Source organism: Oryzias latipes, chromosome 19 (assembly GCF_053564925.1).
Source record: "Oryzias latipes strain Hd-rR chromosome 19, Olatipes_Hd-rR_3.1".
Classification (NCBI taxonomy): Eukaryota; Metazoa; Chordata; class Actinopteri; order Beloniformes; family Adrianichthyidae; genus Oryzias; species Oryzias latipes.
In genome coordinates, this window is record NC_136255.1 from 25,386,678 (window position 1) to 25,409,938 (window position 23,261).

General features: G+C 42.5%; 2 protein-coding genes across 15 annotated transcripts in view; one reads left to right on the forward strand and one right to left on the reverse strand.

The window, feature by feature from the left end:
• Nucleotides 1–12,675, reverse strand: part of tnrc6ba (trinucleotide repeat containing adaptor 6Ba) — a 43,606-nt gene extending 30,931 nt beyond the window's left edge. For 9 of the 11 annotated variants that reach the window (XM_078937491.1, XM_078937488.1, XM_078937500.1 and 6 more), the window contains exons 1-2: nt 12,542–12,675; nt 4,557–4,652 (exon numbers count right to left, since the gene is read on the reverse strand). In XM_078937491.1, coding sequence (XP_078793617.1) covers nt 4,557–4,637 — 81 coding nt within the window. In that variant the 5' untranslated portion in view covers nt 4,638–4,652; nt 12,542–12,675. Of the gene's footprint in view, nt 1–4,556; nt 4,653–12,541 lie in introns of those variants that run through there. The other 2 variants (XM_078937496.1, XM_078937495.1) reach the window with 2 other exon arrangements.
• Nucleotides 12,617–23,225, forward strand: cdc42ep1a (CDC42 effector protein (Rho GTPase binding) 1a). 4 transcript variants are annotated; one of them, XM_011487850.4, is made up of 4 exons: nt 12,617–12,758; nt 17,141–17,278; nt 19,310–20,196; nt 21,953–23,225. In XM_011487850.4, exons 3-4 carry the CDS (start codon nt 19,722–19,724, stop codon nt 22,627–22,629), a joined length of 1,152 nt encoding a protein of 383 aa, XP_011486152.1. In that variant the 5' UTR covers nt 12,617–12,758; nt 17,141–17,278; nt 19,310–19,721; the 3' UTR covers nt 22,630–23,225. The 4 variants fall into 4 exon arrangements, with proteins under 4 accessions (XP_011486152.1, XP_011486151.1, XP_004080241.1 ...); XM_011487849.4 differs by having other exon boundaries at nt 17,141–17,243; XM_078937509.1 differs by lacking the exon at nt 12,617–12,758 and adding an exon at nt 13,288–13,307 and having other exon boundaries at nt 17,141–17,243.
• Nucleotides 23,226–23,261: the final 36 nt, after the last annotated feature.

Sequence of the window (23,261 nt, forward strand, 5' to 3'; positions counted from 1 at the left end):
TTTAGAACTGTGCACAACTCAGCTTATAGTAATTTAAAAGGTTAAAAGAGTAGATAAGGTGCTGATGATAAAACAAATGGATTTGAGGATGAAAAGACAGAACAGGATGGTATTTGGTTGAGTCCCTCCACTATGTCTTTTCGTCCACATTGGTGTTCCCGGGTTCAACCATCTTGGTGTTCTTTCCTGTTTGAGCCACGCAGCAACATAAAGTATGGCCCCACAATAGCCCATTGTCCCGTCTCCCTTCCACTCTTCCTGTCATGTCAGAATTCACGGAAATCAGGAGACAGTGCAAACAAACAGCAGTTCTAGTCCTCCACCCTCCGACGGGCCTTTCAGGGGGAACCTGGCGTGGGCTCAAGGGGCGGTCGGTAGCGTTTCTGTCAGGATGTTAATCAGCGCCGCATCCAAACGGCAGTATGTCTGAGCAGCAGGATGCATGTGAAAGTGGACTGACTTGAGAATTCAGCAGGACGATGTTGAGCTGAAGGGTTGTGGTTTGTGAAACCAGAGCAGGAAAAATGGGGATTTCCAACAAAGGCCTTAGTGGTTTGAGTTTTTTTTTTTTTATCAAGGAGTGGGATTACACTGACACTGTAATGGCGGTCTATGGTTGGAAAGCAAACCTTGTTGGCTGAATTGTTTGCCTCAAGTGCGTAATCTAAACGTAAGCATTGCTCGGTTTCGTAGCCAAAATTTGACAAGTTCTTAAAAATCTCCAAAGACAACAGAAAATGAACAAAAAAAGAAAAACACATTGAATACGACCCCAAAACGAAATCACTATTTTCTGGAACTGTAACGTAACTGTTTTATATTTGAACACAAATTTTTTGTCAGAGTTTAACCCTTTAACACCGGACCTTCAGCTCCAGGGTTGACATTCTTTGAACTACCATAACTCTTTAACCCGTTTATGCAATTAAGATGGTTTAATGGATTCTGAAGCGGAGAAAAACGGCTTTGTGCTGATATGCAACACGTTACAGTGATGAGGCATTCACACTGTCAAGATAAATCAGCTGATTCTGTAACTTTGAGTGTTGCATATTATCACAAAGCCGTTTTCTTTGTGTAATTGAATTATGGTAATTGTGTTAATGGATACAGTTTAAAGCGCGTGTGTTATTTTGTTGTTGTCACTGACATCTCTGGTGTTAAAGGGTTCACACTCAAGTTTTTGGCATCCGTTTCCAAAATAATGACTGTAAATATAACTGGATTATAGGATAATAACTGGATTATAACTGGAGTGTGGACCTGCGACAGACTAGCAACTTGTCAGGATGTACCCCGCCTTCACACAACAGTAGCTTGGATAGGCTCCAGCAACTGCACGACCTCAAAAGGAATTAAGAAAGTTTGATAAATAGATGGATAACTGGAGTAGCAGACAAAAATGTCTTTAGAAACCTAAAAGATGTCAGGAAATTTGGAAAGAATGCCTGGACACAGGTGTGGTGCCAGCACATGTTCCTCTTTGAATGTTATATTCCTTTGTTTTGTTGTTTCTGTCATTCTGACGTTTAAAAACAATTCATAGCAAATTATGCCCAAAAAATGGGAAAACAGAAATCTCTTATAAGTGAAAAACAAGAGTAATTTAGATCTATAGATTGACTTGTAGGAATTTAAAGTCTATGAATCTAATCAGTGCTTCTGTTTCTTTAGCAATGATGTTTGTTTCGGAAACTATGATTACATGTACTGTAATCTAGACAATAAAGCAGGATATCCTCTGGGTGGGGCTACCAAGTCATAGACACTGTTTGGAGTCTGTGGTTTTCAGGTCCACCTCTTGCGTAAAACATCACGCAAACAAATCCTGATCTCATCTTTGTCGGATTGTCAAATGAAAGAATCCTTCATTCCAGGTGAACCTTAAAGCCACTAAAACATTACTTAACATTGTAGAGCTGTTTTATCTTGCATCAGAAGGTTGGCTGTTCCCCACAATAATCTCTATCCCTACTAACAGTCATGCAATTTAAGCCTCTTAGCTAAATGACTCATTTCATAAAACTAAGTGTAGTAATACACAAAAACAACCAGAGCCTTTTGCCACACCTACTCCCTAAAAGAAGCCGTCTACTGCTCAAAGACAGGAACTCCATCTGAAGAACGTCAAGAACAGAAACAGAGACACAAACATTTAAGAAGGTTAAAAAAGTATTCCTTCACTCTGGAACTCCAGAGGACCATGGTGAGAACCATTATCCACACATGGAGAAAACTGACCAAGATGTCTCCCAAAAAAACAAGGGTGACTCATCCAGGAGGTCATCAAAGAAAAAGATGGTTCACAAGTTCACAGTCCAACCGTCAGAAAGAGACTTACGGAAAACATGGATTTGTGGAAGAGTTGGATTTTGGACCGATTTGGCTTATTTTTCTAGTCTTAACACCATTAAATACATAAATAATATGTAACTATACAGTCAGATCACATAAGTGTTGGTTTCCAGTTAAGCACAGTTAGATTGGTGACCTCCAGTGAACAACCTTCGACAGTTTATCCAGAACTTTTGGCATTCCACTCCTTCTGAGGAAAAACATTCTTCACAGACAGACTGGCTAAATGATTTATGCTAACCAAATTTAAGCATTTTACATTTAAATCCGTCAAAATAAATGTTTTTTAAATGTATATATTTTTTAAAGAAAACAGTTTGACTCTCCCAAATGCAACCAGTATGTAATTTATTGACGTGACGATGGAGATCTTAGAAAGCAAGCAGACACCATTTAAAGGCAGGTTTTGTGTCTGAACAGACATTTGACATCATGAAAACCAGGTGGAGAATTATTCTAAAGCTTTGGAGGTTCTGCCTGTTCAAGCAGTGAAGGTTCAGCTTGATGTGGAGTCTGTAAAACATCTGCATGAAGGACAGGGACACTGTCCAGGTTGTGGTCTGATGAAAGAGCCAAGCAGACATGCAGTGAGATCAGCTTCAGAAGAACATGGCTCATGTCTGAGAACCAAGGTTCCCTGCTTCAGCTATGGTGATTATGCAAGTTAGTACAGTAATAAGAGGACAGGGCTCGATTTCAGACACCGTGTATGACTTAGCTCACATTTGATAAAACATCTGGATTATTAAAGAATTAAAATTTGATCAACTTTGTAGACTAATGAGATGAAACAGGAATGTTCTGTCACATCTGGTGTCAAATAAACAAAACATTTTACCAAAAAATGTTCTAAATAGTCAGACATGGTAGTGGTGGTGTGGTGGAGTGGGGGTTGCATTGCAATTTTACAATAAGGACAAGAATTTTAAACAATCAACTTGACCAGAAATCATTAAGGAGGACGTTCTCCATCACCTCAAACTCAGGAACCCTTTGGTTCTGCAGCAGAAGATTGATTAAAAACCCATTCCGATGTGTTTTTAACATGTTCCTGTAGTATTTTTCTGATGATGGAGGACATATATACAGAAAACTAAGCTTCATTTCCATATATTTCTTTATTCAGGTTGTTGTGAGTCAGGAGCAGATGAAAAAAAATGCAGTTTGAAAAAGCCTGTAACAGCCGTCCCCCAACTAATGTGGATGAAGACCGTGTGCTGGACTATTTAAACATGTAGTTGTAGAGTTGGATAAGCTAATTCTTCTCTAAGAATTTTGGTACATCACCTCTCCGTCCTGGGGGAGGATCCCTCCTTCATGTGGATTCCCCTGAGGTTACTTCTTTTTTTCCGTAACCTATTTCTTTAGGAGTTTTTCATTACCGCGGAGGGTCTAAGGGCAGGGATGCCTAGTTTAGTTTAGTCTATTTAGTTTAGTAGCCATTATCTATTGAATTCTATGACTATGTTCTTTATGATTCATGTTTATTATACAATTTCCGGTAAGAAGCCCATTGAGATGACTGTTGTAATATTGGGCTATATAAATAAAATTGAATTGAACATAGTAAATCATTCTGATGCATCTACTTGCAGATGACTGGATCCATGTTCGTTTTCATTTTTCTCGTACGAGCTGGCGTCTGGCTCCAAACTATACGACTGGATAGCTCCAATATTGCTCGCCATTTTTGTTGCACCGCTAATGCCAGGTTGGGGGCAAATAAGCTAGCAGGAGAGCATGTAAACACATCGATGATGGGAAGGGAAGGGGGAATTGCTTTGCACCAGTGGTCACACCTCCAACTCAGAGGTGAATTTCTAATGAACTACTGTCGCTCTGCACATTTTACGTCCAAGAAAAAAACAGATACTTAAGCTGATTAGGAAACTGTTCCAACCAGTTTACTGTTTAAAAGGAGCAAAGTTGGTAAATGACTTCCCAGTCACTTAAGTGTCAGTCGTATTCCAAAGGGGGTGACATACTTTTTTCACTGAAGTGTAACACAGAACCAAAAAAAGAAGTGTCACATTTCTCATAATTTGATTGGGATGTACACTTTTCAGCAGCATGAAGCGTTGATTCACAAGTCTTCAGACAGACTGGAGAAGTAAAATCTGATCAGGAAGCAGTCAAAATGAAAACAAGACATAGGGGATTTTCTCCCCTCTCTTTATAATAGTAAAAAAATCCCTTCTGACCTCATAATTCAACCAGAATCTTGGAGTTGGGGGCTGAACCAGCGAGCACCTGCGTCCACGCCAGACTCCCCAGACAGGCATTTGGTTGCAGACCCCCTGAAAAAAGCAGTAGCTGCTGTTACTCTAGGAGTGAACTTAACAGACGGGTCGCTCGATGATGAACGGCACAAATTTCAGTTTGTTCTGCAGCAGAACGGTCCATGAAAATGGAGAAAAAGATGTTTTGTTGAGTCAAACTTTACAAATTAGTCTGTTTGCAGGTCATTTCCATGCCTCTAGGTCCAAAACTCACAAAAAGGACCCTGGACCAATAAAAAAAAAAGAGCTGCAAGACTAACAGCTGCTTCTTTTATATCTATGCATGCAGTTTTCACGTGAAGAATTTGGCTTGTTTGTGTAGAATCTTGGTTTATCAAGTTCTGGAAACAGTCAAATTTACACAAAACTAAATTATTCCTGCAGGCACCCTCATTATAAGAGTAAATAACTCTATTATGCTGCTCACAAATGGAGAGGGCAACTTCTTCCAACCATTACTTATAATTTCAGAGGTCTGTTGTTCATTACCTGGAACAAATTCGGCTCTCAAATGAAAATATGCTATGGCTCTTGGCTGGCTTATAATGGACTTTGGTGAACGACTGAGTTTGGAGAAGTTGTAGCGGTTTACGGGAAAGTCACGTCCACATGCCGGTCTGTGAAAGATTCACTAATTCAGGTCATTCCAGAAACAGCTTCCATCCCAAGCCTGCTTCTCTTTCTGAGTGTCACAGAGAATGTTTTTTACTATGCATTAAGCCAAAGAGAGCGATGTATTTTCAATCCACAAAAGCCTGTCTTCTTAGTAACTACTGCTCTCGTGCACAACTTGTAATATTGAATGCCAAGAAACAGACAAGCAACTAAAGTTGATGGATGTACAACTTTAGGTTCTTGGCTGTTTCTGGTTGGACAAAACCCAAAACATCCAATAGGTTTAGTGAATTTTCCATAATGTGATAGTCTAGGAGCAGATTTATTCTGTTGACCATTCATTTCATTTATGAAAAAGAAAATGGGTTGTAATTTTGGAAATTATGAACTATCTTTAGGATGAAAGAAACAGGAGTTGAAAGTGCAATAAAGTTCCTTACTACTGGAGTTATATCTGGTTTGAGTCGCTTGGTTGCAGCTTCATCTTAGAGGTTTACATACAAATATTGAAGCTTAGCATGAAACTTTTCAAACTGGATGTCAATATACAGTATATGCTATATTGTGTCTTTCTTTCTTGAGTCAAGTGTAATGTTTTCTCAGTTTTAAGTTTCTTTCAGGGCCAAACTTCTGATTTTGTGAAAGTATGTGTAGTTTTCCAGAGCGCTTTCTCAATGAGCTGTTTGGGCCAGACGGACGTTTGTTGCCTTGGACGGACTGCTCGTTTGTAAAGTGGTGTTGTAGATTTATAGAGCACTGTTCCCCCCTCTTTATTAGGGACTAAAGCTCTTTATAACCCCATTCACCAATGTTCAGGTTCACCCATAGTGCTGCTATGCAAAGCGCTAACCATACTAACAAGAGCATCGGGGAGTTCTGTGTCTTTGACACATGGCCAGGCACAGCAGGAACTGAACCTGCAAACTCCCAAACAGAGGTTGACCGCTTTACCTCTGCAGCTGCCAGCCGAACACACCTTAGTGTTAGAAGAATTTACATTTAGAAATTAATAGCTCCTGTAAACACGCAACATTTTATCATGCAAAGGTAAACCAGATGAAGCTAGGATTATATTTGCTGGTACTTATAGATTCAAACCTGCTTCACCAGATTGATTATGGGATAAAACTCTGAGGTCGATTCAGAGTTTATGTGTTCCAAAGTTTATCTTTATTTCTTTACAGATCATTTTTATCAGGAACCCAATATTAGTCTCAAATCTAAAAGTCATGGAGGTTGACTATATTCAAGGATACTAACCAAAAGATGCATTTCTAGCTCTTCTTTGTGTCTTTGTGTAAACTTACAGCCTTTATCACATCGAATTGTTAGAGAAATTGACAACAGCACTTAAAAAAAACAACTCCTATGCCAAAAAAGATTTTACGGTTCCACTAAACTTGTCCCCATGAGTTGTGGTGGTTCCTCTTGATCAAGAACATTCTCAATGAAACCCTCTTTTAAAAATATGTTTTGAAGGATCACAGTGCTTTTGAAGATTTTTTTTTTCCCCACAAAAGGGAAATTTCTGGCTTCACGAATGTTTCAACAATCAAAATATCAAAAACAAGGATGGAAAATAAGCCAAATGATTGATGTCATGAAGCCAATTCCTAATGCTTATCCAGAAACCACATTGCTGGGGCAAATGTCCAAGTAGCAGTCTCAGGGGCTTCCCCTTCCTAGCCACCTCCAGAGATGTCAGGGCAGCCCTGGAGCATTGTAGATTATGATTTCCTGCTGGGCAAAAACAGTTAAGAGCACTGTCAGAAACACTTCCAGTGAAAGACTTCTGCAAACCGCCCAAACCAACTCCACCGCTCCTTTCATTGTCAACCACTAACAAGTCTAACTCAAACTACACGTTTCACTTCTTGCAAAGAATAGAAAATAATAGCAAACAGGATAATTAAACCACTTCTTTTCTCTTGGACACCTCTTGGAACGATTCACAGAGGAAACAAGCTTCAGACGCTCTCCGACAAAGTAAAACAACATTAAACAAGCACAAAAGTCGCAGTTATTGTAGTTCCACAGTTCCTTGGTTTGGGAGTTTAGGCCATATTAAATCATTTAATAAACTTTTCAGTCACTGGTGTCCACGGGGGAAAACACAGGGCCACAAGAACCGTAAATGGGTCAGGTTGATCCAAGAAAGGACAAAACTACTGTGCGTCCTTTTAGCTTCGACCTCTACTCCACCCAAATGGATCATAATCTCTAAAAGCTACACTTAACACTTTAATAACAAAATAGAGATCAATATCTTCTTATAGGGACATTGGTTGAGCCAACAAACACACATAGAGTAATAGACAAAAATGCATTTTGATATATTCTTAGATTTTAGGAAATGACTCATTTCTTTTTTTAAGACATAACTTATCCTCCTGACCATTGACCAACTATTCAACTTTCCATTTTCTACACAGACACATTCACACACTTTTTATGCATAGTATTTTTTAATGCCTGTAATAAAAACACCCATTAAGTCCCATTACTCTAAAAAAAGCTTTTTTCCAAACAACCGCCGGATAAGCAAATGCCAAACTGGGAAGTTTCTGAGACTCAACATAAGGGTTAGACTTAAGGGTGGTGAGGTGTCAAAACTTACAAATGTGGGAATCACTAAGTGAGAAACGAACAAGTCACAAGAGAATGGAGGGGGGAGAACCGATGTCCAGACCAAGAAAAATGAAAAACAGAAGAGGGGGAGATTGTGAAAAGCACTAAATTTGTAATCTTGCCTCCCTTCAGGGACACAACTCTGAACAGCCTCCAAAAGCTTGAGAGCTTTTCAGAACAAATAGCTAACATGCCTCAGAACAGAGGTTGTTTATCTTGGGATGCAGAACATGAGAGAAACAAGAGGGATGCCTGGGAGAGAGGCGGCAGGAGAGAGGTGGAGGCCGGAGGCTTGAGTGTTCACCAACAACAGAAAAAATGAAGCACGAGAGGATCAAGATGCCAACACTCTGACAAACTCCATAAAAACAAAACAGTCCTATCAAGAGCACATCTGTGTCTCAAACTATCAACACACAAATAGAGACTCAATGTGAGAAGAAATGTGTTGCAGTTTTAGGCAAAAATGTCACCAAGTTTGTCGTCTATCACAACCTAGATGATAAAAATGATTGATAATAAAGACACACGGTTCTTTAGGGAGATGTTTTGTTTGTTGTATACATTAAAAGTGCGGCAGTAATAAAACATTTAAGGTCGTTGGAGAAACGTGCCATTGAACGTCTAACAGAATATGAATATATTGTCTTGAATCTCTGAGAGTACTGGAGTCTTGAAAAGTTGTGATTGAATATGAAGAGTTATTGTCTTGCAATGGATCTGCTGACAGAGACGTCGGCGTTGCTGCCTTCAGATGAATAACTCGCTGTTGAAGTGGGAGTGAAAGCAGAGCAGCCAACGATTCATGCCAGGGAAGTGTGAGCAAAGGTGATGGGAGAGCATGCAGACCAAATACAGTCATGCAGCCGCACACACACAAAGACACACTCTGTGTATGTGTCCTCAAGTGGTTTTACAATGACTTAAATTTAGCCTAAATTACACATCCATTAGATCCAATACAAACTATACTATTACTATTTACAGTCTGCCTCATTGGGACCTAAAATATCAATCTGTTCTACCAGGTTAACAAGAAATCTTTAGCCTTGACAGACATTTCATTTAAAACCAGAGATGTTAGTGAAGTGAATAACCTCATGATTAACAAACAATCTTCAGATTTAATCCAGTATGCAAACAATAACACAGATTAAAGATGTTTATTCAACAGTGTGTGAGCTGAAGCGCTAAGCACATTATTATGATGATGCTATTTTGATCCTTTAATTCAGTGGTCCCCAACCACCGGGCCGCGGACCGGTACCAGGCCGCGGGACACTTGGCACCGGGCCGGACCGCGGGAAATTTTGGCACCGTGACGAACAGAAAGAAAAAATAATTTCCGTTTTATTGTTTTTCTTGAAAAAAACATTTTATTTTGAAAAGTGACCGGATTCTCTCTGTTACATCCGTTAAACTCAACGCACGTCAAAGTCGAGACACACCAAACATCATGTGATACACCCCGCTAAAATTAAACCCAAACAACCAAAATGAGCAAAAAACAAATTTCTTTAGAAAGTTGCTTTGACAAGGGGAAACGGTCCAATGAAGGGACAGAAGAGGAACCTGCACCCACTAAAAAAGGGAAATCTGCCTTTAACAGGCAGCGGTAAACGTGCCTTGCGTTGCACCTCAACCCCCCACCACCACCACCCCACAGGTGCGCGGTAAACGTGTCTTGCGTTGTACCGGTCCACGGTGACAAAAAGGTTGGGGACCACTGCTTTAATTGACCAAACTCAGAAGAGGGGAAGACAAAAGCAAATCAGATCAAAATGTGCTGAATCACAAACATCTGGATTACCCACAAAGCTCTAGGACAAATACTCTCTGGACTGATGCGACAGAAAAGGAACTTCCTGAAGGTATCATCCTCAAACATCTGGACTCCAACTAACAGAATTTTAGAATAAAGGCTCCAAAGCAGCAAACATGGTGGAGGAAGTGTAGGGGTAAGAAGCAGCCCAGGACACAGACGGCATGTTATATTGTCACAGATGGAACCATAAATTCTTCTGTTTACCCGTTAGACAATGTGTTCTTCAATAGAATACTGAGTCAAACATACTAACATCCACCTCTGAATCAATCAAAAAGAAACTGAAGGTTTTAATGGGTTTTAGTCAAAGTTTGGTTCTAAATATCTTTTAAAAAGGGAAAACCCTCCAAAGAAAATCATTTTTGAATGCTTCTGAAGAGGCTTAGACTTGCTTTAAATGTCAGAATCATTTTCCTACGCTCTCTCCTTTCCCTTTCAGTCCCTCCCTGTTTCAGTGTCTGTTTTTGCTGTGCCTACAGTAAAATCACTCTCTGGTATCATATTTAGCTCTTTGGCTACTGGCACTCCTTCATATCCGCTCCAGCTAAGTGCAGATGATCCAAGTCGGTGCCACGTTTTTGGTTCATAATGAGGCTGGAGGGCTCATGTTTGAAACAGATGGCCTTTTTAACAGCCTGTATCTGTACCGACAAGGCCCAGAGGGCCTCCTTGATCTGATCCATCATACCCTGAAAAGATCTTGAGAAACTCAGACAGCAAGTGTTTCCAGCGGTATTTGCCAAATGGAGCACAGACAAAACTGAGAAGCCATTACTCCTCGTGAAATTGGAATATACTAGTATCTTGTTTTTGAATCAAGCTCGCTGGACCTTTTTAGGACTGCTGGAATTTGGCATGACCATTCTATAGCTGGACTTCGGTTTATGAGGTTCAAGACATATTTTCAAGCGGTACCCGACCTTGGGCGAGTGTCTTGAAGGGGCAGTCTGTTGGTTCCTGCTCCTCCTGTGCAGCTGTCTGTCACTATAATTATTTGTATATACCACATGTACACATTCACTTTGAATAATGGTACAGTTTCCTTGGCATATCCTGTCTCTACTGATGTATCCATGCTGACAAGAACAGTTCAGTTGTGAGCAGTCCAAGCACAGCTGGCCCAGGTACATCCCTGATCCAGAACTTGGAAGTAATCCATCTAGATTGTTTGTACTGGAGTGTTTACGGTTTCCAGGCACAGATCCCATGACTGCTGTGTGCACACACTTTCCTGAGGTTAGTTTCTTACATTTTCTGAGCCTGAAGACTTCATTACATGTCTGAGTACAAGCAGTGACCGTTTTCTAAAAACCCTGTGATTGTTGTGGGTATGAATGAACATCCCGAGGCCTTACACGAGCAATGATTCTGAAAGCAGTGCACGCATGGCTACTGTTTGTGCCATTTGTTGTTTCCTGGATCTCTGCTTATCCCATGCAGATCATTTATCCTGTAACCTTGCATGTGATTTGGACAACTCCTCTGGAATGTTTACTATCCTTTTTAAGAGCAATGGCCAAACTTAAAGTCCCACTCCAATCATCTTTTGATCTCTTTTGATAGCGTTACTTTTAGATCTCTTAGATTTTTGATTTTTAGCCCAAAAAAAAGAGAAAAAAAACAGTGTTGTTTTCTAGGACACAGTTTCTGCAAAGCACAAAGAGTTCAATGTCACAAAGGAGCTCTTTTTCAAAAAGTTTTTTGTCTGCTCCTGATTCACAACAAATTCAATAAAGAAATACTCAGAAATTAAATTTGTATTCTAATTTTCTTTATATATGTCCTGCATCATTAGAGAAGTGACACAAGGACATGTTAAAAACTCAATTTTCGTCGGAGTGAGTCTTTAAAACTGAAAAAACATCTTTGTACTTACATTTTATTTTTGGGAAAACTGTCCTTTGGATTCATTTTCATTATTTCTTCTTGTTTGATTTTAATGTTGGACACAACAGTTAGGCTTGTCTGATGAACTCTATGCTCTACAGTGGCCTTACAGTCCCAGTAGTGTCAGGTTTGTTGGTTTTGTATTGATGCCTCTTCCCAGAGAGTCCAGGCTTTGGTGATGTCAGATATTTTTCACGATGGCGACGACCACAGAGCTGAAAACTGGCTCCAAGCAAACCGGAGGGTCTGTGACCACACAGTCTTTCCATTATACTGCAATGTCATTCACAATTTTTCAGATATTTTGTGTACATTTTTATGTTTAATTGAAATACTTCAGCATGCATACTATCACCTATCTCTTCTTCAGTTACTTACCATGTAAATGTGGTAAATGCCAGCTCAACAGCTTGTGTGCATCTCTAGCTTACAACATTTTGGACATATTAAAACATTTATTACTTTGTAAAACCACAAGCTGTCTGGTAAAGATTAAGCAAGAACATAAAAACGTTAGAGGATTTGGCAAACAGCTAAACCACCAGATGTAGCCGCTTTCCTTATTTTCCAGCTACTAGCCATGCTAATTTTATAGCACAACTTAGCATGAAATAACACAAGAGTATGTATTCATAATCAAAAGGTTTTTTTTAAGTTTATGTAATTATTAATACATTTATTTTACCTATTTAAATGGGAGGATTCATATTTTAAAAAAAGCGTTGAAGTTAGCTTAAATTAGCATAAACCTCATTAGCATAAATAAAGCGCCAAGTCAGTCACTTTGACGCAATTTAGCCATTTTTTTATGTTTCCTAAACGTCGAGTTAGCAATATTTTGACAATTTTAAGTCGCTTTTTGTTAATATTTTTAATTTTGAAGAATACAAATGGTTTAACTGTCAGGCTGTGTTGCTCCCCCCTCCCCCCCGGGGGCAGACAGATCCGTTACCGTGCGACAGCCTTCAGGACCGCTGTGGGCGCAGCTCCTCCGCGGAGGTTTGGCTGGGGTTTGAACCTCCGCCCGCCCCTTTCCTCCGGCGCGCCGCTCCCCCGCAGCAGCAGCGGGACAGTCGGACTCCTCCAGCCGCCCGTCGGACCCCTCAAGCAGACGCTGGAGTCATAATTAAGGCGGATTCCGTCGTTTTTGTGTGTTTATGGTCCCCGAGGTGAGTTTAAGAACATTTTTCACGCTCGGTAAATCTCCGTTTTGTCTGCAAATCTCAGGAACAATAAAGTTATCTTTATTTAATTTCAGTGAATGCAATAACTCTTTAAAGCTGCGTTTTAAATCCTATATTTGCGCTATTTTAACTCTTTCCAAAAACATTAACATTAAACAGAGTTTCCTAAAATAACTTTATTAACATCTTAAAGCAGGAAAAGCCTGGGAATCAGACAAAAACACAGATTCTATTTAGTTTTACCTGTAAAACTTCCAGGTTGAAGCTCAAATATGGTCAAAAATGTTGTTAATGGTCAGACTGGACACAAAATGAGTTTTTAATCACATGTTTCTGTGCGACAGAAGGGGCAGTTGTATATCATTACTGTTCCCACAGTGCCAGTCTGGTCAAGATAAATCTGGCAGCGCTTTGATTTCTATCACTCTGCCTTACAATTACAGAAGTTACATAACTTGGACTATCAATTTCCCCCCCTGCACATGTCAATGACATTACCAAGATGCTGTCTGATTCGGTGGAACGCGACACGACGTGAGTTTGGCAGGACTCGAGTGTTTTAATTACGGGGACAAACAACTCAGACAGCGTTGGACACCGTTACAAGTTAGGGGGCAGCGGCCCTCTGACCTCTGACCCCGCCAGTGAGTGAAGACAGGGGGTCACTTTGTGAGACAAAATGGGGATTAAAGAGCGTATTGGAGCCCTCAGTGGAGATCAATCCAAAGTGAGCCAGTGACGACACTGAAAAAAATCTATAGAGAACACGCAGGACTGGACCTCGTGTTCAACTTGCTCTGTAATTCCCTCAGCAAATCCCCCCCCCCCCCCCGGGTAGACGCCTGGTGCATCCACTTGGGTCTCCTGCTCTGGCAGATGGTCAACACATGTTCCTGTGTTTCTCATTTGCGCTAATGATGTCAAAATTTGCGATAAAGACAACAAATCATCTGTGCGGCATTTCCTCTTCACTTGATTTCACCTGAGTTGTAACATTCCTTCGTGGCGACCTTCGGTGACCTTTAGGTGCCACTGACGCAGCCCGTGTGGAAATGGTCAAATGCAGAGGTGTGAACTTTCAAACTGTTTGTTTTCTCACTTAAAGGGGGGCTCCCTCCCCAAATGGTCATGATTCACTGCTACCTCACTTTTCTTCAAAACTGCCTTAACTTTTTTATGAGTTTGACTGAAATCCAGTTATATTTTTTTAAATCTCCATTGAGTGTTTATTTACTGGTGAAATCTAAAATATTATTAAAAAAAGACCTTTTCAGAAAACAAAAAGAAAAGAAAAAAAAGTCCAGGAAACGAGAGCGCATTCTTGTTTCCTTTGAAGGCATTTTCATTCCTCTTGTAATTTTTTCTCCTTTGTTTATGGTTTCCATTAGCAACTACACAATAATAGAGATTATTCATAAATCTATCACATTCTGAGTTTAACAAGTAAAATCAGATAAAACATGATTTTTAAACACAGACTACAAATGTAATGCATAACATGATCCGATAATGTTTTTAAGTCAGGTATAACTTCAGAAGTTTTCTTTTTTAAAACACACTATCGGGAGGAAATGTGCAGATTATTGACTCATATTTAGATCATTATTGCATTATTGTTGCATGGAATACCAGTAGAACTTCTTAAAAATCTGCCCAGGGTTCATATACATTCTACGCAGGACTAGTACAAATGTAAACAGAGTTTGTAGCTTCCCTAAACTGTAATAATCCAGTTTTTGTCTGGAACTGGTCCCAATTTTGTTTCAAAGGTTGCTAACTTGGGCACAAAGTTGTGTCTCATATTTTCTCCCACATTCTCTGACTCATCAAAGCAAAACATCTGAAGACACTTTTGAGACGTCATCCATGATTATGTGGAAAAGATTCTCTAAAGCTTTTGAACGTTAATGACTGTTAAGGAAATTGGGAACCACCTCAGATGTCATTCACGCTTTGCAGTGAGGTGTTGCTCCTCAGTGAGGAGCTGGTCCCACCTGGCGGTGACGCTTCCTGACTAAGATCCGGGAATCAGCGACAGTTTTCACTGGGAATCACACTAAAACGATGTCACACCGATTTTATAGACGTAGCTTTGAGTCGTCTGGAACCAAATCACTTGGTAGAGTTTTCACACCCCAATCATTTTAGGTGACAATCCGTCCAGTTCTCATGGACGGAGTGAGTGAGTGTGACGTCACCAATAGAAAATGGCTTGATTCCAATTCCAACCAAATGAAGTCAATTCAGTCCCCATTCTTTTGCAATATGGACACCGCCATTTTGGAGCCAGATGTGGTCAGTACGAGGGTGATTGGTCTAAATCAACGTTTCTATGGCAACCACTCACACCAATCAGGAGTGAGCTTGTCAGAAGACCACACCCCTACCACTTGAAAGGGGGGTACACAAAATCTGTCAGTCAATCATTCTGAACGTTGGACGTGGGGGCCCGCAGGCTCCACCTACATTGACTGATTGGTCAGTTTATAACTTAAATAGCTACAGAAAAAATATAAAAAAAAGAGGATTACCAGGACTATATATATTTTCAAAAAGCTTTCAGAGCAGGAATGGTTCTTCTGACCAATAGAATGAGGAACAGCTGTTTATTTCTTAATAGAAGTCAATGGGATTTCGGATTCTTTGAGCCACTTCCTGTTTGGAACAGCAGAGGGGCGGAGTCACTCAGTCCAGTTCTCATGTACAATCAATGATCATAACAGAAGATTTACTAGGTCAAAAAATTATTCTGGTACAGGTTTTTATAAAAACTATGTTTAGATGGGAGAAGCCGAAAGTGGAAGAAGAATGTTTACCTCCTAATTTTAAAATAAGTTATTTAAGACAGATTAATTAAAGTCAGATTTTGGAACAAGTTCAAACAGAAAGTTTTGGGGTTTTATCCGGGGTTTAAAACCCAACATCCGACCAATTCTGACCTAAAAGTTAACCTCAGCAGTCCTTGAAAACCTGAGTGCTGCCCTTATGGATAAAAACATGTGAAACTATTTTTTTTATCACAGAAACAACAACAAAGTAAGGAGATGGAGGAGAAGATGGAAGAACGTTGGAAGAATCTGAGGGTGTTAAAGCATGAATCTGTATGAACGCAGGAACCATACTTAGCCTGAGAGGGAAAAACAGGAGCCTTATTAAAGGCCAAAGGGTAACCAGGGCCAACGTGGTCTTATCCTATTTGTTTGTTCACCTGGTTAGCTGGGTTAGTGATCACAGGACACAGAAGAAGGGAGAACTTTGGACAAACCCAAAGTCCAACATGGATTTTAAGATAAGTTCTGACTGAATTATCCTCATCAAAAGTGCTACCAGGAACAAGAACAACCGCAAATCAGGTCCACATGCGCAGAAAACACACAAAAGAAATCAGAAAAAATGTGAAGGAAAAGTGATGGAAGGCCAAATAGCTGAAAAGAAATATTAGAAAACAAGTAGAGTAATGAAACACGAGAAAGAAGAAGTGAGCGGAGAGACGCTCCGAGCCAAAGGTGGTTTCAATCAGAGCAGAGAGGCTGAGGAGAAGGATGGTTGATGACCAACTGATGCTTTCCTCAGGAATGCCTTCCAACAGGCTGAACGCTGCACACACGGCTCCCATTAGACTGTGGTTGCTCTGGTTAACATCCAGCAAAGGCCACCTCAAGGAAAGACTGCACCGAGGACCGGCAGTCTGTGAGGTACATGGAGAAGAATCCAGGAGAAGTTCTTCATCAGGACTGTTTAGCCTCTAATAAACATCCCAAAACCTCTGATTAGACGGGAACCGCTCTGCTTATAGAATCGAACGAATTTGATTTTGCAATTCAAATGTTTGTTTGTACACTGGAGAGCTAAATAAAAACAGAAGCAAAGGCTCCAATGAGGACTTCTGAAGATGCTCCAGAACAGAAAAGAGACGTTGGATTTAGTGGAAAATCACACTCTTCAGCTGCTACCCCCCCCCCCCCCCTCCATCTGGACAAGCTTTCTCTTCCACATGACTTTATTGTCAACAGAAGTTGTTTGTACATCTTGGCGGCGTTTTGATTTGTGGATTTCGTCGGACTTTTCCGTCCGTTCGGTGTTTATTTACGAAACCTGTTCTCGTGAAAGCACCAGAAGATGACTCTTCAGCTGAAAACGTGCCGAACCGCTGTTGTCATGTTTCCCTCTTTACGGCGTGGTTTTGTTGCAGGTGACAGCTTCCTCATTTGCCCCACCTTCCCCACAATGCGTCCTCCTCATCCTCACATTCTCAACCCTGCGTTTGCGGCTCTCTCCTTCACAGTTTCTCTGTCTTCTTCCTAAAATCCGTTCGGTTCTCTATTCCTCAAACCGGCCGATTCACCGCCGTACTTCTTATTTGACAGAAATCTGGGCGGACCAGGGGGGCCTCGCAGGCAGGATCGGCCCAGAGACCGGCACCCCACCGAGGACGATGGGGGAGACGAAGGATTAGGGGATAATCCGGGGGTAAATCCACTTCCTGCTTTTGATCTTCAAGCCAGGTCAGGGATTACAGCTTTAAATGTCTAACCTGAAATGATTTAGCATATTTTACATCCTCGTTGGCGTTTGTCTGACTGTGGAAGTCAGAAAAGAGCAGACAGTGGATTGGACGAAATGGCAGGAAGACAAAGAAGGGAATCGAACCCTCGCTGTGTGGTCAAAAGTCTTTTAGCCTTTTAGGCTCCGTTTTGTAGCTGGTAATTCCACAGTTTAACCTTAAAGAGCTGGATTTTTTCTCACATAGTCTGAATGCCATTGTGTCTGTGTCGCTGCTCAGTTACTGTTTAATCAGGGAAGTTGGCCGTTGGTTTTTGACCACAGCTCATGGGAACTGGCCGACTGCTCCCGTGAGGACTAACGCAGTCTCAAGTTCACGCCTCGGCACACTGGTCCCCAGTGTTCCCTTCCTCCGTGCCGCCCCGCCTTTCAAAAGAAAAACGGCAGCCGGGGGAAGTGGAGCGCAGGGCCGCGGTCGACGGCAAATTAGAGAGGCTGCCTGTGGCCTGACGCAATCGCCATCCCATGAACCGTAGCAGGTCATTAATGAAGCCAGACAAGGCCGCGTATGTGCAGGAGGCCCCGCAGACGCTGGGCTGCTGCCGTGAAGAGCTTTTAAAGAGAAGCAGGGGTCCGTTTAAGAGCTCCCTTATGCTATCAAAATATTTTAGGAGTGGATATCAATTACTCTGCTGGCAAAGGGGAGCTCATGACCGAAAGCCAATTTGTGACAGACTTATGGAAAGGTATGGAAATATGAACGACTGCAATTATTCAAATGGGGCAGAAAACTGGGTTGTTTAGCCGCATGAAAACGTAGTTGGAGCGCCTTCATTCTACGGTGTGAAGTTTGTTTAAGCTCCATAAATGTCCAATTATCACCAAATCTACAAATCCTTGAGTTTCTTTGATGTGTTTTTGGTTGATTTAGAAGAACCCGATAAATGGTTTGTGCCGCTCATAAGTGCAAGATTCGAGTTTTTCTGATCTCATTCTGTGCAGAACTGTCTGTCTTCGGACACATTCTAGGGTTTTAGCAAGCAGGAAGGACTGTTTACAATCAGGAAAAATCTGATTTGAATCCAGATTTCGTCTAGAACACCCTAAAGTTTTCAAATGTATATTTTATCCAGTTCGCTCATTTTGAGCTTTTCGTTCCTTCAGGGTTTTCTGGGAAAAAGCAGAATTTGTGGTTCCATCCATCAGGTCTTGGCGCTCTAAAGCAGCCACATATCATTACACTACCACCACCATGTCTACTGCTTTAAATCCCTCCCTGAATATCACAGTTACTCTTTTTGATCTCTTAGTTCCTTTTTGATTTTTTTGGGAAAAAGCAGAATTTGTGGTTCCATCCATCAGGTCTTGGCGCTCTAAAGCAGCCACATATCATTACACTACCACCACCATGCCTACTGCTTTACGGCTTTTCCTGAAATGCAGTTAGCTTGAGTTCAGATTAAGTCTGCCTCCTTTTGAGCTTTTTGTTTCTTCTGGATTCTCTTGATAAAAGCAGAATTTGTGGTTCCGTCCATCAGGTTTTGGGGCTCTAAAACTGCCACAAATCATTACACTACCACCACCATGCTTACTGCTTTAATACCCTTCCTGAAATGCAGTTATTTTGAGTCCAGATGTTTGGATACTCGCTCCTTCCAGAAGGTTTCCTCTTCTGTCTCACCAGAATCTTTACCCAAAGCTTTTTGGGATAATCCCACACATTTCATGGTAACACATCTTTTTTTAAATCCTGTTGGATGAAGCACGCCGCAGCTTTCTGGGAGTACAACCCAGGACAAAAGCAGGAATTCCCTGAAGCGTTTGCTTTGTTGTGTTGCCGGTCTAAATTTAGCCTTTTTCCAGACCAGCGGTCACTCTTCATCCAGAATCCTAAAAGCTTTCGCCCCATCATAAAAACTCGGAGACTCTAAAACCCTAAAGATTCAGTGGGTTTCAGTTTCCCGTGTCCTTCCATCACATTTGGCCTTTTCTGCATTTTAAAGATATCTTTTTTCTCCTCCTTCTGCCCTCAGTGGATAGCTCCATGGTGGGACCACAGAACCATCTGCAGCTGGACCTATTTCTGATCTGATGTTGACAAACCCTGGAGCGAGCCAGGCGGCGTGACCGCACTCCATCAGGACCGACTGCATCCTGGATCGCATCGGCACAGAGTTCTCCTCCATTTGTGTCTGTTTCCTTTGGCAGGACATGCACATGGCGCAGCTACAGCGAGCGGGTCGGAGTTTGGCCCGTCCCACACAAAAGGAGGATTTCTGAGGGAACTGTTTGGCCCCGGAGTTACACTCTTCCTCACGTTGTTGCTACCTTGGAAAGACATTTGGAAGCTGTTCTCTGCGCTGGGATTGCTGCCGTGCTGCAGCTTGTAGTTTGTTTTTGTGGAATTAAAGGCGTTTCTGGGCAGCGGTTCCGGCTCCCGGGGTCATGAATCTTCAGGAAAAGCTGTCCGGCCTCCGAGGCCTGGTCTCCCACAGCCGGCGCCGTGTCAAAGGCGACCTCACGGTGGACATGATCAGCCCTCCTCTGGGCGACTTCCGCCACACCATGCACGTGGGCCGCGGCGGCGACGTGTTCGGCGACACATCCTTCTTGAGCAACCACGGAGGGACGGCCAACGGGAACGGCGGCGACACCGACTCGGTTTCTTCCCCCGACAGCAAGATCGGAGCGTTCTTCTCCAGGACGCTCCGGCAAATCCGGAGGGGATCCGACAATCGACCCCGAGATGCATCCAGTGACTTCTCCCCTCCGCCCCCCGCCGTTTCCCCCATCATCAAGAACGCCATCTCTCTGCCCCGGCTGGATGTGGACATGCCCAATGGGAGTCCCATCACCAAAGTGCTCTTCCCCAGTTGTCAAAGCACGCCGGACGAGAAGAAAAGCTCCTACGGTGACTACGGTGAGGAACCGAAAACGCATTTGGTCAATAATGGTCAATGATGAAATGGTTGCAGATCAGATGAAGCATCTTCCTTAATGCTGCAGCTTTTCCACAATCCTGTATTTTGAAAGAAGTTTCACAAGAAACTGTTTCTGGTGATGCAACCTCCTTCCCAGCTATTACAGGATTTGCTGATAAACCGCCTGAAGACTGCACCTCTATTTGGCCTTCAGCATCAACTAAACTAGCTCATCAGTTTAGCTCCAATCTGCTGCACAATCACAGATCAGGAGCCAGATTCACCTCAGAGGTGCTCACCAATCACCATGACTCACGTTGGCACTGAGAACGCACAGAGCTTCTGCCAAAACGGCTGTGGGGGGCTGTTTCTGCGACCCGACTGCACGCCACCCACAGAAAAAAAACCCGGAGATTTGGTCAAAAGCTGGAACTTGTCTCATTTGAGTGCGTTTTTCCTGAAGGCGTCGGCTTCCTAGTGTTTCTGCTCAGCTAAGCAAGTAGCACAAATACTTTGGCTCCCAACATGGATGGAATCCAGAAGCAGCAAACCGTTTGGACCCATGTTATGAATCCCTCCTGCCCCGGTCTGAGGTGCTAAAACCCAGCCCGGTGTTTTGCTTTTCTGTTTTGGTTCTGTTTGTATCCAAACTGTCTTCACTCACAGATGAACAATCCTAACTCTGCCAGGTCTGTAGTCTGACCGGTCCAAGTTACCCCGATTATTTAGGGTAAGGTGAAACCCTTCAAGTCCCACTCCGATCATCTTTTGATCTATATTCAAATCGTTCTTTTAATTATGATTATGACGCTTTTAGCCCCAAAAAAACAAAATCCGATGTCGTTTTTCTAGGATATAGTTTCTGCAGAGCAGCAGGAGTTTACTAGAAATACACCCCGCCTCCCTTTCCTGTCACCCATAAGTTACTGAGAGCTCTCTGTTTACATGCTCTCCCCTTAGCTTACAGCCTCTCACACACGCAAGCTAACATTAGCACTGCAACAAAAATGGCGAGTTATATTGGCGCTATCCAGCCGTCCAGTTCTGATCCAGATTCCAGCTCAGATGAGGAAAACAAAGACGATCATGGATCTGTTTGTCTGACAGCGGATGATCAGAATCCTTTTCAAACGGCGTTTTTTCATCTCCTGCTGCTGATTCACAACCATTTGAACTAAGAAATACTCAGAGTGGGCCTTAAATGTTTACTCATTTCTGTAGATTTAGTCCTGTAGTCTGGTTGAAAATGAAACTGCTGCATCTTTATTAGTACCGTTTAGTACCTTCTGACCTCAGAAATGTCCATTTAAAGTGAATTCATTTAACTCCACCTCTGCTTAAAACCTGAACTCTTGTTTCTTCCGGATGAACCAAAGACTCACCTGCTCCAGCAGAGCCCGGCCTTGTTGAACCAATAGATGATCCTCCTGCTCCTCCTGGAGGAGAAAAACTGCCTTCAAATAGCGCCACTCTGCCCCCTGCTGGGCGACTGACTAAACACGAAGAATTTAAACTAGAAAATTAACTATTTAATTCTAATTTAGCTGCATAAGAAAACAGGGTTTTTGCTTCTTGCAACTTTATTTATGAAAAAAAAGTGTGAAGTTTTTAAATGAAACCTTATTTTTAGAACACGATGTTCAGTTATGAACAGATATTTTTAACAACTGATGTTCTTACTAAGTCCGGTTTATTAAAAGTTGGGGTTTGGGGGGAAGTTTTTTCTGCATTTTCACGTCTCGACTCTCTCTTCAGGTCTGGAGTCCGGTTTTGTCACTTTGCCCCGCCTCTCCCGCTCTGAGCGCCAGCAGCCACCCGTCTCCGTTCCCTCCGCCTCTGATGTTCGGCGCAGCTCGCTGAGCGACCAGACGGATGCCGTGGCATCCTGTGGCTCCGCCTCCACGGTGGCCTGCGAAGCCACGCGCTCCACCGCCTTCTCCGAATCTCTGACCTCGCTCACCTCGCTGGACGCCTTCACCTTTGACCTCGGGCCCTCTCTCATGAGCGAGGTGTTCAGCCTGATCGACGGCCGTCAGGAGGAGGGCGGCCGCATGTGGGACGGGGAGGAGGCGGGTTCGACCTTCAGGCTGGCTGGCGAAGGGTCAGAGGGCGGTTCTGCTACCATCTCGTATGTGGATTCGCTGCTGCGGGAGGACTGTGGAACCAGGAAAAGTCCAGGTTTGGTTGAGGAGGAGGAGGAGGAGGAAGAGGAGCGCGGCAGAGTTGGGCTTTCGGGTAAAGTTCCAGACGTTCTCATGGGATCTCCTGACCGAGTCGGGATCAGGATGGGGAGCGAGCGGTTCCAGAGCGCCACAGATGTTCTGGCTCGCCACTATGGAGTCAGACTGGGCCAGGATGGAGTCCCACAGAACCGGGCCAAGAACAAAACCTTCTACAGTTTCATGGACGATGAAGAGGAAATAAAAGTCTGAGAAAACCCAAAATACTGAACGTAAACTTTCCATGTTAGTCCAATCGTAAATATTCAGCTTTTAATCCATGAAAACACCGACATGAATCCAGTTTGCTTTCATGCTGGGCTCTTCTTTTCAACCTCCAAGGATGTACAGTCTGGAATACTAACCTGCTGCTAAACCAGGACTTTGAACTTCAACCAGAACCGATCCGGTTGGAGACGGAGGGATGTGCCAAAGAGAAAAGTCCGGTCATTTGAGATTTGTGCACACTTCCTCTCACAAACGCTCTGCAGCGGCAACACGGAGCAGAAGTGGGACTGTTGTCGGTTTCGCTCAGGAATTTACCACCAGGGGGCAAAAAGGGAAGTGAGCTGCAGGAGGAGACACAGGAGGGGGTTGGACTGTTTGTTCTGAAGCTGCAGATCTCCTATAAGCGCACCTTTTTTATGATAAACTCCTGTATTTTAGAGGAAGCGTTAACCTCATATACAGTCCATGAAGATCTTTACCGACGTTCTGTAAACATGTAGCAGCAGCACGATCCTCATCCAGGCGCTGCCGTCGCTGATCTGAAACAATAAACTGACAATAAAGACGCTTTTATTCGGGTTTCTATTCATTCACTTTGCTGTTTTTCAGCCAAAACT

What these genes read in the sequence shown, in the direction of transcription:
- cdc42ep1a (XM_011487850.4), top strand. Translation starts at nt 19,722, where the DNA reads ATGAATCTTCAGGAAAAGCTGTCCGGCCTCCGAGGCCTGGTCTCCCAC. An exon ending in AAGCTCCTACGGTGACTACG is followed by an intron (nt 20,197 to 21,952) that starts GTGAGGAACCGA and finishes CTCTCTCTTCAG; the next exon opens with GTCTGGAGTCCGGTTTTGTC.